Source organism: Carassius auratus, chromosome 5 (genome assembly GCF_003368295.1).
Source record: "Carassius auratus strain Wakin chromosome 5, ASM336829v1, whole genome shotgun sequence".
Lineage (NCBI taxonomy): Eukaryota > Metazoa > Chordata > Actinopteri > Cypriniformes > Cyprinidae > Carassius > Carassius auratus.
In genome coordinates, this window is record NC_039247.1 from 6,674,133 (window position 1) to 6,687,870 (window position 13,738).

Consider the following 13,738-nt stretch of genomic DNA (forward strand, 5'->3'; position numbering starts at 1 on the left):
ACTTAGGCAGGGCAGGGTTTCCTGTTTCTGTGAATAAGCCCACTGCCTGTCTGCTTCCCGCACTCTTTATTTTTGTGTCTCGTTATAAAGAAGTTCCCATGCTTTTTCAAAGTTTTCGTTCCGTGTTTGCATGCTCGTCGAGTCATGAGGAGGAAGCAGGCATGAGGTTGGCGTTTTCTCTGATTCAGCAAAATTACGTGTATGAAATCAGTTTCTGAGACTCTGTATCATCTGGGCACTGCTTTTATTATCACGACCCTACAGTACAGGAAACTCGCTGTGTGTGTCGAGCTTCCAAAGACCCCAGCCGGGGAATTAGATGTTGCAAATGTAGCGGACTTAAAGTTGAATTGGAATACAAAGTACGTAAATTACACCAATGCACGCTGACGAAGTGTTTGGCTTGAATTATGATTCTGAATGGTGTGTGTGTGTGTGTGTTTGAGACCGTGTTAATAGAGCAGTGGATTTGTCTTCTCTCCATTATGTGTGTTAAATTATACAGACATATTAGCTGTTTTTTAAGCATAAGGATTAAAATAACTTTTTTTTAAGTGCCCCTATTGTGCCATTTCCAATATTGCCTTTCGTTTAGTGTGTAATGTAGTTGTATGTGAATGTAGGCCTAAACTGTCAGCAAAGTTAAAAACTGAAAGTGCACAATAAATAGTTATTAATAGTTAGCCTATATTCTATGTTGGACCGGCCGCGAACTGACTGAGGCCAGTGTAAAAAGACAACCTGCACATCGTTTAGCAATTGCACGTGTTTTAACCACAAAGTCGTAATTACGAGTAAGAAAATCTGAATTTTCTTTAAGCCACGAGTTTCCAAGTTGGGGGCGTGTCAATGAGAAACCTGACAGAATCGATGTATCGATGGATTGAATGTCTGTTGTTGACGGTAATTTTTTTGTTGAAATTGATAGACAAGATTGCAATATAACAATTAATATGTTTTTATGCGATACAGATTAAAGAGGCTTCATGAATTATTTTTACAAATTAAAAATGCAAAACACACCTGATGCAAATTCTTTGCTATTTATTTTCTATAAACAGAGTTAACAAACCCTGTTGTATTTTTTTGCAATTTATTAAAAGAAGGTACACCGCCATCTTGTGCCAACTAAACTGACTTGAATGCAATGACTTCATAATTACGAATGTGTGGAATGTGCATCATATTGGACTTATAGTCTCTTAAAGTGACCGCGCCTAATTTACTAGCTGCAGTAATGTCCTTTATGTTAATCCAAGAAATGAAATGGAAGAAAACCACTCACTGCTCTTTACTGAATTACTGTGTACAGTATTTTTTACAAGAATTAATCTATATTAATTATTTCGTCATTAAATATATTTAATTTATACAGTAAAGACTACGCAATGCTATTTATATTTGATTATTCAGTTTCTGTACATGGACACCTAAAACTTAAACGTTGTTTAATTTGTATATTTGTGTTTTTGTGCCATTTACACAATTTCAAACAGCGCCCATTGGTAAAACCTACACCGGAGCCCCACAAAACCAAATAGTTTGAGAAACGCTGGAAAACAAAGCGTTATTAAATGCATATTTTGAGAAAACAAAAGCATTTTTTGTATGGATGCACCGGTTGACCGGCCATAAATGACGGTTTTTGCTTGAAATACGTGATCGGCAATCGGACGGGTTTTTTTTTTGTTGTTGTTTTTTTTTTCATTTTTCCCATGTGCACGGACTACATTGTAGTCATTCACTTTCATGTCATTTGTGAGGAAGTATTTTGAAATCTGTGCACAGGACATGGCAGCCGATCAGCACAGATAGCAGGAAGCCGACAGCTGACTGCACAACATAAGAGTCCCTTTTCAGCGCTCACTGAAGCTGAGTGAGCATATCTGTACCTGTCCGCACCCCGCACAAACGGGGACAGTGAAGGGATGTTCAGCTCAACTTCTGATGTGTTGGATGAGAAACAAAACTGACCAAACTGTGACACAACTGATTTTATATTTTTTATTTTGTAAAGTAGAACCTGCATACATATTTGAAAAGCCAGAAGTAAACGTCAGTTCTTTATAGGATGATTATTTTTATTTTACCTTTAAAATTATATCTACTGAATTTGATTTTAAAATCACCTGCTGTAGCACACTGAAAAAGGTGTTTCATTCATCCAATTAAAAAAATGTAGGGTAATAATTCGCATCTATATTTATTAACTTGAGAAAATAGTTATATATTTTTCATTGGCTCAAGTAAAAAAATATAGATTTAAATCATTACCTTAATTTCTTTTAATTGGATGAATGAAACACTTTGCATCTTTGTTTTATTTGCACCAACATGATTAGATTTGTGACTTTTTGGAATAATGTATTTATATAGTATACTTTTATTTTGTCTCACTGGTAAAGACCTTGTTTTAAATTTAAAACTAGGGGTGCTCCGATCACGATCGGCCGATCGTTATGCGTATCTCCTCAGTAAAGCCGGTTTTCTAATCAGCAGTTAATTCCATCAGGTGCCTGATTTCTCATAGAGCAGCTGTTACTACACAGAGCCGTTGTTAATAGAGAAGATGCGCAAATCACGTTAATTTTCAGCGTTTATTGGCCCATCTTCTCAGTTAACAACGGCTCTGTGTAGTAACAGCTGCTCTATGTGAAATCACGCACCTGATGGAATTAACCGCTGATTAAATAACCGGCTTTACTGACGAGATGCGCATTAACGATCGGCCGATCGTGATCGGAGCACCCCTATTTAAAACCAAATTTAAAAACTTAAAATACTGAATGCTGATTAAGAAACACCTTATTGAATTTGTGTTGATTGTGTTGTTTGGATTGTAGAACTATGCAGTTATTGCCTTTAATTTCACATGGTTACAGTTAATCTTTTTATTTAAGGCCAGTTCTCTGTAGTTTCAAAACTATTCAATAAAAAAAGCTAAATGCTGATGTCTGTACCATCTATGTTTGTATTGAATGTAGTCTACTTACTCTGCAGATACTGACGTTAATTTCAGATGGTTACGGTTATTGTTTTCAATAACCAAAAGCCAGTTTGGCCTATTAAATACCAAATAAACATCTTGTTTATGCACACTTTGCTTCTTTCTAGTTTGTTGCTTAAAGATTAAAAAATATCGGTAATGGAATCGGCCAGTTTGCTAGAAAAAAAATTGGTATCGGAATCGGCCATGAAAAATAATGATCGTGCATTTTTTTAACCTTGCATGCAATCATATTGTAGGAGATTCCCAAAACAATATTAGGAACTTTAAAATGGCATTATAGGGACTCTTTAAAAAGGAGGAAGAATAGTAAAAATAGAAAAAAAGTTTTGAAATAATTTCTTCAGAAATTCACTTGCACTCCTGAGGAGTCTGCCGTTGCTAAGCAACCATGACCTGCTCTCTCCATGAAGACGCGAAAATTTCAGCAATGGATAAATGGATTTGCAGCACTAAAAACTGCTTGCAGTAGCACTGTTACTAAATTAATTTTAAAATCCACATACAGCTATCAGCTGTTCCTTCATCTAGGCTGAGCTTTCATCGTTGTTACGGAAAATGTGAGGAAGTTACATGACCTGCGGTGCGTTTGCGGCATTCTGAGAAGTTGAGATGTTTTTAACTCGATGCGGACGCGCCTGGAAAAAAACTGCTTGTCGCACAAGTACCGAAAGCAGAACCGATACCGTCAGATCTTACTGATACTACGGTCTTTCATAATTTAGCCCCGGGGCCATTTTAATACCGGGTTTCAGTAACCATCACTTGGAGTGTCTGTGATAGGGCGCCCTCTGGCTTCCAGTATGAATGACATTACATGTAAATAGTGCTCAATAATGACCAGTGCATCCTATTTTGGAAAAATAATAATAAAAAAAAATATATATATATATTATACTTCTTTTAAAGGACGTTTCAAGTAAACATATGATAATTTATGTTTATCTACAGTGTACAGAAGTGTACAGAAGATTTTTGTGTGTGTTTGAAAAATCGCATTATAAATCACAAAAAACCCTCTGATGTGCCAAGCCATCCAAACTATATAATCTAAACAATCAGGACACCTTAGCAACCACATAGCAATGACGTTAACCAACCACAGCCAATGACTCACATTCAAGTTTTAGAAAATTGTTAATATTAGTTATTTACAATGTTTTTAATGCAGTTTTTAGCCATATGATTTTACAACAGGTTTTGTACAACATGAAGATGCATTTGTACTGATGCCAGACTTAGTCACTGTTCATACAGAACATGTTTTTGCATTCCACTGCACTTTTCCATTGTTTTCTATGTAAACATATGCTACATGGACCGTTGCACTCATATCTTGCACCGTTTGCAGTGTCTTTCGCATGATACTATGTTCTAAAAAGTACGCTGCACAAACGAAAAGATTAACTATTAAAAAAAATTTTTTTTTCGAGTAGAAATAGAAAATTTAATGGATTGTCAAAAACATTATTTTTATCACATATAATTTAATATGGAAAATAATTTGGGGTTGATTTACATAAAATAACTATTTTGGATTATGCTGTTAATTTAGGCCTAAATCCTGTCTAGGACTTCTGTTTAAGGCCAGAAAGAGCATCACCTGGGTAGTTAAGACTACAATTGCAGAGATTAGGAGAGAGGAAAAGATAAGTGAGTGAAATGTATAAGCTAATGGCATGAAACAGGAAATGGTTTAAAAGTATGAGGTTGCGTGAGTCTGTAGAGGTTAGTGCATGAAATGAAATGAAAGCAGAGTGATGGAAGTATTGCAAGAATGGGAATTTAACATGCATGCGTGTGAGGGATGAGGAAGTGATGTTAGTCTGTTTGGGAGGTTGCTGAGTCATTAGTGGGCCGGATGATCACTGATAGAACGAACACCCAGGGGCCAGTGCAGGGGGCGGGACAGCGTCACACGGCATGTGCTCTGAACAACAGCATGAGCGCGCGTGGTGAGAGTGTGCACTCCACAGGACGTCCCGTGCTGTAAACACCATGTATGTTATGAATTCAGCTGAAAACATCAGTGTATGACTTTGATGAGGTGCAGGCTGGTTAGGTGCTAGTCTGATGCTGGTTGACCAAGAGAGTCTTGCTGGTTGATGAAATAGAACATGATTGCATGATTTTCAAAACCTGTAAACAGAACAATATTGCATGATTTTACAAACACATTGCAACGCAAGAGGGTATATAAATGATGGCAATATCTTCCAAAGAAAAGTGGGGTTTTTTTTCATTAAAAAAAAACAACAACAAAAAACATTTGATTTAGGGTTTCTTTTTCGGTCTTGATTTCATGCCTCAAACCAATACCAAACTGGTTTTGCAGTGATAAGAGAGTATATAAATGATGCCAAAATCTTCTTTCTGTTCCGTTACACTGCCCTAAATCTTGCACTTTAAGATAGAAAAAATATACATTTTGTGTGATTGACTCTCAACATTTGCTCTGAATAATCTTGTTTTTTCAGATGGAAAATAAACGATAATTTTCATTTGTAAAGTATTTTATTTAATGAATTACCCACATTTTACCACATTTTATATATAAAACCATTTTTCAGGTTGATTTCCATCAAAAATCAGTATTGTGGTGTATAATGTTGTAAACGATGCCATAATTAGCATTTTTGAGCAAACCATTCCTTTAAGCCCGTTAGGAAGCCTTGTGTGCAAACCACCACACCAGCACCACATCTCAAAGACGTTTGCGATCAGTTTTGCTTGTGTTCTCAAAAAAGAACTTTGCACACAAAAGAAAACAGCTATATGTGTGATGGGTGTTCCTCTCCTTGTGTAGGTTAATGCTTCCTGTTACCCAATGAGAGAGCAAAGAGCGTGTGGTGCCATCTATAGAATGGCCCCCTCCTTTTTTTCTCTCTGAATATGCAAGTGTTGTGGTTTTTCTGATCTATTGCTTTTTTCATGTACTAAACCTTCATTTTGTCATGCTTCAGGGCTTCCGACAGAACTTTAAGAATGCATTTACTTCTCACGCACATTTAAACGTTCACAGGCTTCCGAGATGGCCACGCGCTGGTAAATGAGAATGTGGGGAGATTGGTTCCATTTGTGTCTCAATGCATCTGGTGAAGCACGGCACCATGTGCTGATTTTTTTTTTTGAGCTTCAAACGAAAATTTCCCCTTGCTGCAAATGGCGTCTGTGATCTGATTCTGAAGGTGGTTTGCACCACCCATCGGTGACTCGTATCAGATGCCTTTGACACTTTCAACTTCCTCAGTCTTTCTCTTCACATCAAAGATGTCCTGACAGATATTTCTGCCTCCGACCTGTGGCGTGTTATAAAGCAGCATGAGCGATATTAGTCACTCTCTTCCTGTACTGGAGAGTTGAATGAGTGAGTGAGTAAAAGTTTAGAATCTGTATCGTACCTTTTGGGTTCAAGAGATGCCGTCAATGTGGTGATGAGCAAAACTGATACACTTTGTTAGTGTTCATAGAAAGTTGGATTCATTGAACAGTTTCGATACTCAGATTCGTACGTCAGTAGATGCGCAGTGTAAACAAAGAGATGGATTGTTCACACTCGCTAGAATAATTATAAAACTTTATATGATTTAAAAAAAACTATCTCTATAACACAATATATAGAATTTATTCTAATTAAAACAGAACAGGATGCTGCTGGGAGTAGAATGGGGAGTTCTGCAAGTGATTTACTACCGATACTCAAAATAAAGAAGCAAGCAGTGCCAATGATAAACGGTTTGTGTTATCTACTAACAGCACAGGTGCAAATTGTTAAGACATGCTTTCTACAGTATAATACCAGTAAGTTGATCACTCCAAACCTTCCTAAATCATGCAGTGTGACTCATTTAAGTATTCTCCTCCCATAAATGTTGTGCCTTATAGGGAAACTCCTACAGATGTAAATGCAATAAGGTGCATGTGAATAAAATAATTTTGTGTCCACCCCTTTTAACACAAATTTTTCACTGCACATTTTTTATAAATCCTGACAGTAGTTTTTAATGTCAAAAGTAGGTTTGCACTGGCGCAAGCATATGGCCCTAAGTTCTTCGACGCCCCTCAACGTGGGCTGAATCAAGCTCAATTGCATTGATTGTGGTCAATCCTATTTAGCCATCAATCCAATTATAAACATACAAGCAATGAATAACATTAATGAATAATGTGTGCTTGTTTTGCTACTGCATAGGGTTGTCAATTAAAAAAATGTGAATTTTGAATATTCATCAAATTTAAAATAAAAACTTTACATTTTACTTTAGTTGATGAAGTTAGGGTTGCAAAGGGGTGGTAAATTACCATAAACTTTTCTAAATTTTTCCTAGAAATGTTCTGCCTCTTTGCAACCCTGGACGCAATATAGCACAGTTTCATAATTTATTACTTATTGATGCAATTTTTATGTTGTTTCATTTGTTGTTCACAGTGATTCCCTGCTGTGCTGGTTACTGCAATGAATGGTAACACTGTCCAGCAGACCACAAGCACTGCACCCTCTGTAGCACCCCCTTGTGGATGGAGGGAGTTCTGTGAGTTGCATGCCAGCACCACTGCCCGAGAACTTGCCCAGCACTACCGGTGCTTCGTCAGAGAGCGGCCAGTGCATGATGTGGTCCCTCCAGAAAGTTTCTCGAAGCAATTCAGTGCCCTTTTCCAGCACCACTTCAGCTGCGAGGTTGCTAAAGATGCAGAACCTGCCCCATGGCTGCCGCCTCCACCTCCCTTACTGCCCATGACTGCCCGCTTGCGCATCACTTCCTTCTCAGGGGTGCTGGACTACCGGGAGACCGTGCGGCCGGGAGGGACTCCACTAGTTGCTGTGTTGGCACCCAAACCAGATGCCGCCAGCATCCCTAGGGAACAGGAGCAGTTGCTGCGCTGCTCTTCTGCAGACACTACACACAGAACACGGCATCATAACCAGGAAGATGAACACCCGGAGCGGAGGACCGGGTCTGAACGATATTCTCCCCCTTCGTTTCCCTTTCCTTCCCGTAGTGAAGTAACCCACTTTTCCATCAGGGGTATTCGAGAAAGCGTATGTCGACTCTTTAAAAAATCCCCGCAACTTGACGAATCCTCAAGTGGTCTCCAAAGGGAGGATTCGATCAAAGGGGCCGGACCCTCTGCGACTCAAACCCCACCTCAGACAGTGCAGGTACCCGTCCATCACACCTCGCAGAAGGGTGCGCGGTGGGAACGATGGAATCCGTTGAGAACTGTGAGACGGAGGCAAGAGTCAGGAAGTGTTTGTAAAGAGGGACAGCTGAGGTACCTGGAGGTGGATGACACTATCTCGGACACGCCCCCACATTGGTTGCGCTGCCGCCTGCAGGTCAGGAGGATCAACGAACGAACCACTAGTGAGAAGTACCAGCTGGAGCTCTATGACCCGCCTAAGGTAAGGTGAACTTTTGAGATCTCTGTGCATCTTTCAAGAGTGACTACTACTGTTTTTGGCCTGATATGATAATTGTATTTCTCAGAGTTTGTAGTTCTTGTTGGCTTATAATAGCTTGTTATATAGATCATATCTATTAGTAATGATTAGTCAACATTATTGACAACGTCAACAATAAAAAACTGTGGACAGATAGATATATTTTTGTTGTCTAGTAGTCATTTGTAAGAGTCTGCAATAATGGGGTTTGACCAGTGTGGCTCTGCAGTGCGTGACTTCACGTTTTATAGTACTTTATGCAATAGATAGCCTTAAATCAAGCAGCTTTACAGTATTAAACCTGAAAAGCAAGAGTCAGTGTAGCTTTTAGTTAGAATTGCAACTTTATTTTCTGTTATAAAGCAGCTCTTCAGTGTGTGGAGCTAGCTAATGATAAAATCGTTTTATTAGTGGGGGGAAACTTTTCATTAAAGTTATAGTTTTGTTTGTAGCGATCAAAGCTTGATCTAGTTCTGGACTGTTTTGATTATCGTAACCCTATAAGCTATTTTAAGAGAAATTATGTTGTGAATACAATAGTTTATCCAAAAATAAATCGTCTCATCACTAGGCGTTTGCTAAGTATTGCTCGTCTTTGTTACAACAAAGAGGAGTCCAGACGCAGCAATACTTAGCAAGACATTTATTTGAACACAACAAAAATAGCATAAATATAACATAAACAAAGGAACGAGTCAGGGCTGGGGGGGACACTCAGCACAATGCAGAGCGTCAAACTCCATGCCGGAGACGATTTCCCAAATTACACGTCCAACAAGTGTCAGGTGTGCGAGCCACACCCCTTTCAGGCGGTACCTAAAACCTAAGCTGGGACGTTATAGCGCTGTGACTTATGTCGCTTCAAGTGCATCATTCTGCACCCTGGATGTGCATAATGCTTTGTCCCGCTCTGTTTGAAGAATCTCACATTATCAAAAATTTGCACACAGGTTATTAGAAGCTTTTATTTTTCTCATGATTTATATCTTATTTTCATGAATTTATTTTGTAAGAATACAAATAGTTGAAAAAATGTATTAATTTAAATTGTATAATGTGCACCAAATATATTGTTTTTGCTGTCAAAGTATACAGTCAGCTAATTTAATTGCATAGCTTGTATATTTTTATTCAAATGTACTTTTTCTCTGTAATGAGGAAGTGAGTATGTAGTGGATTATGTTTAACAAAGGTTTTAAAAAAAAGAGTGAGCAAAAAAAAAACCTGGAACTAAATATTTATCACCTGCAAACAAATAAAAGAAAACTGCTCTGGTTGCAAGAAACGGCAAGAAGAAATTAAGATACATCTGTGTAACCTCACTACAAAAGGAGGTTGCACACCGGTCTGAGAAGCGCATCTTTAAAATTCAAACTCTTTTCTAGGAGTGTATGCATACTATCCATGCTAGTCACTAGTTTTCCATTAAATCACATTATATTTGTCCCAAATAATGTTAATGTACATAATGACTTCATCCCAGAAAGATACAAAGATGAATTATGAGTAAATTAATAATAATAATAATAATAATAATGTTTAATAAAATGCTGAAAAGCAGAATTCAGATGTGGCGTGTCGATGTGTTGCATGATGTTTGTTGTCAGTGACAAGTCATGCAATAACCAGTTGCATTTGTAATTTTGGCGTGACTTGTCTTGAAGTGTTATACCTAAATATATGCAAACATGCAACCATGAATGGGTTCATTCTTATGTATTCATATGTGTGATATTTGCTGCCCAAAGTTTGTTTGCAATGACAAAGCACGCAAGAACCAAATGAATTTGTATTTGCAAATTTCAAGTGACTTGTCTTGAAGCTTTATATTTAAATATATGTAATTGTAAATGAGATTTGAGAGCTATGCTGTGTTTTATTTAATTAAAAATACAATTTTGTTCTCATATATGCAGATATGACCCCTTGGCACATAAGAACCAATTGGGTTTAATATTCAAAAATATTCTGCTACACTTATAATTTTGTGCTTCATGGAAGAAAGATGGTTCTAAAACAATTAATTTAGTATGTGATATTTTCCCATTAACACTCATTTTGCCAAATGAATCCATCCACACTTAAGACAAACAGCCAATTTGAAGCGGTGTATGATTTATACTATGATGTGTAATGAAACTAATAAGGACACAATTATGGTTTTGTCTGCCTTGCTCTCCGCCTTGCTCCATTTCTCCTGCTTACACAGCATTATAGCCTAATTGCTAGTTTTGGTTGTTCATTCAGCCTGCAAATGACGTCTCCTCACTTGAGGGGTCACGGCACCGCCGGATCAAGACTGATTGGCTGCTGAGGAATCTTGGCAGAGATGCGAGGACTTGTTCTGAATGTCTATGTAAGGGAAAGGCAGTTTAGCCCAAGAAAGTTCAAACACTTAAAGTGTGTACTCTCCAATAAATGTCAGAAGCATGCACTTACGCTTTAGCTTCAAACTAGCGATGCATTCATCAGTTCTTTTTTTAGACATTTTATTAGTTACATCTTGTTAAAGAGAGAAATGTGTCTGCTTTTTTGCTTTGCATGCATCTTACTATGTGTGTGCTGGTGAGCATTGGTGTGTGAGTGTGGAGGCTGCATTAAAAAGCACATGCTAGTTCATGCCTTGATTCTGTAATTGTATGCACTATGTTTGATATGTTCGCTACAATAGCAGCAGTGAGTGCAGCTATGCTAAGAGAGGAAGCTGCAGGCTGGCTGATAATTTCTTTGCGTGAGAAACTTTGTTTCAGGGAAGTCCTAACTTTAAAACCAGCCTGTGCACAGCAGATAAATTAGTATGATTATCTGCTGTCAGATTTCACAGAAGTGTTGTATGATCATCAAGTTAAAAATGACTAGCTAGACCAGAGACAAAGTGCTAGCATATTGTGTGCATTTATATATATGCAATGTAGGAAATACAGTTTGTATTAGACTGCAGAAAGCCACAACTAACCAATCAGAGCCAAGCATTGCACAAAAAAAGAGCCTTGCAGTATATATATGTGTGTGTGTGTGTGTGTGTGTGTGTGTGTGTGTTTTAATACTTGTATTTGATGTTGTTTGGAAGGCTTGAGAAACATCTGTTGTTGGCCTCAAATGGTGTTCATTAAACAGGGCTTCCAGGGCTGGAGACCATAGACCTTTAACTGCTGATGTAGTATAAACAAGTTTGGTGGAGTGCTTAGAAACCTTAAAATTCAACCAGGAAAGCCAGCAGTGTGCAATACATTTGAGCCAACAGAGTGTGGATTTGTGGATTGGATAAGACCTTATAATTGAGTTTTATGTTGATGTCTTCTGATGTGGCTTGTTGGTGTGTGATCAAGCAAGAAAGAAACCATGCTGTATCAAAGTTAGATTTCAGATTTTGCCATTCTTTTTCGTGTTGGAGGTGTCTTGTTTTTCTAGCGTTATTTTCTGTACAACTATTGCAGCCAGTGCTGTGGAAAATATTTCTAATTCTAGAAAACCGCATCCTCCCATCTGGAGCGTGTTAGAGCTTCACGGTGACCTTGTGCTCATGCAGATGCTCACACAACTACATCCAGAGTCAACTCTTTAACAAGCCCCTAACAACCGAATCAGATCAACAACAGTGTTTGGTATAAAAACAGGCTGCCCAGATTAAAACCGAAACTAATTGCCAGTTGCATATGATATATGGAAGTTTTGTTGTTGTTTATTATGTTTTTTGCTTGCATTTTTAAAAGTGAAATATTGATTGGCATCTTAGAGGAGGCTTTGGTTCTGAAAAAAAATATCTTTTTTTCTTCACAGGGATTAAATTTTTTTTTTGAAGCTAACCAACTAGCTTTGAGATGATTCATAACATTTGCAAACTTACATGAAGTAAAAAAAAACCTAAAAAGACAGTTATTTATGGAGAAAATGAATGGGATTTTTACTTGCAGAGCCTGACTGTTAGGCTCTGTTGACATGCCCTCATTTGTTTTCCATTTGACTTTTGAAGAAATGTTCTGAAACTTAACTGAAACCCAGTCTGACTCAAAGTTTCATTTCTTAACGTGATCAAGAGCTTCTCTGACCTCTATTTATCAATATGAAAATCTGCAGATTGATAAGTAGGCCACAGTCATCAGTCATAGCGAAATCAGACATGTCCCTTTTTCTCCGAAAGCATAACGCTTTGACAATATAAAACCAAGAATTATATCACACACAGAGATGCAGACAGCAGCAAACGCTCTGATGCATTTTCAGAGACGTCCAGACACACACACGTAGTTTCATGTCACATATGCTCTGTCACATAGTGTCTCAACTGGGGACATGCAGCCCAAAACTGACTGGTTTTGATGATAATTTTTTAGATTTTTGGGCCTGCATAGTTCAGTAAAATATTAATACATTTTATATATGACTTTACAAGTTCCAAAGAGTCATCATTTTGGGATAAAATAATTAGAAATGCATTTTAAATCCAGTAACATTTAAATTCTTAAGGGGCCGGCATTTGTAATATGTTTATTTATTTTATTTTTGTATTTATTGGTATCTGTGCACATTGGTTGGCCTATTTAATAATTTAGTGTTTTTGCACCTCATGGTTTCCATCAACTGGCTGGTTTGTTTTGTCTGTGGACTGCTGCTTTATGTATTTACTGTTGTAGATCAATCATTAGTAGTAAAGCACATCTGTCAACATAACTGCTCCACACTGGTACAGACTGTCCAAAACTTCTGCGTCTGCAGCATTGGAACTGAGATGAGATCCTTTGTGTGCTTTGCATATGACAGTTCCTCATCTTTGGCTGGTTGTGTGTTTTTCTGTAAAACACATTCACACAATACCTTTGAGAGCTGTGCACTCAGAGGACAAACATGGCCATGTGGGTGGTGGGTGTGAAACAGCCCATGCTCAAAATATTGACTGTGTAACATTGCAGTGTTGCCTGTAATTCAGCACAACAGCCCCATGACGCCTGTGTTTTTGGACTCGGCCACTGTTAAAGGCCCCAGTGTGAATATTCACAACAGCTGAGCAGTGTGTGAAATACTGTATACATTGAGTTCTGGGTGAACATCCATTTAAATTCGTTTTTGTTGTAGTTTGTTTGTTCGTTTTTGTTTTTTAATTTTATAAAACATTTTAGTCATTTTGTTCAGTTTTTGTAAAAAGAGCCTATAGAGCCTATTTTATTTTTAGTATCTTTTACCTATTAAATTCTTATTTTAATTTCAGTATTATTATTATTTTTACAAGTTAAACTACAGTGTATTAAAATTGCCTTGGGAGGTAACTAAAATAAGCATAAGATTTTTAT

General features: G+C 37.6%; 1 protein-coding gene across 2 annotated transcripts in view; it reads left to right on the forward strand.

Annotated features, from left to right (window-relative positions):
- LOC113072665 (SH2B adapter protein 3-like) overlaps positions 1-13,738 on the forward strand; it is a 51,754-nt gene that overhangs the window by 11,617 nt on the left and 26,399 nt on the right. For both annotated transcript variants that reach the window (XM_026245640.1, XM_026245646.1), the window contains exon 2: positions 7,437-8,411. In XM_026245640.1, the coding sequence (XP_026101425.1) occupies positions 7,464-8,411 (948 nt within the window). In that variant the 5' untranslated portion in view covers positions 7,437-7,463. The remainder of the gene's footprint in view (positions 1-7,436; positions 8,412-13,738) is intronic.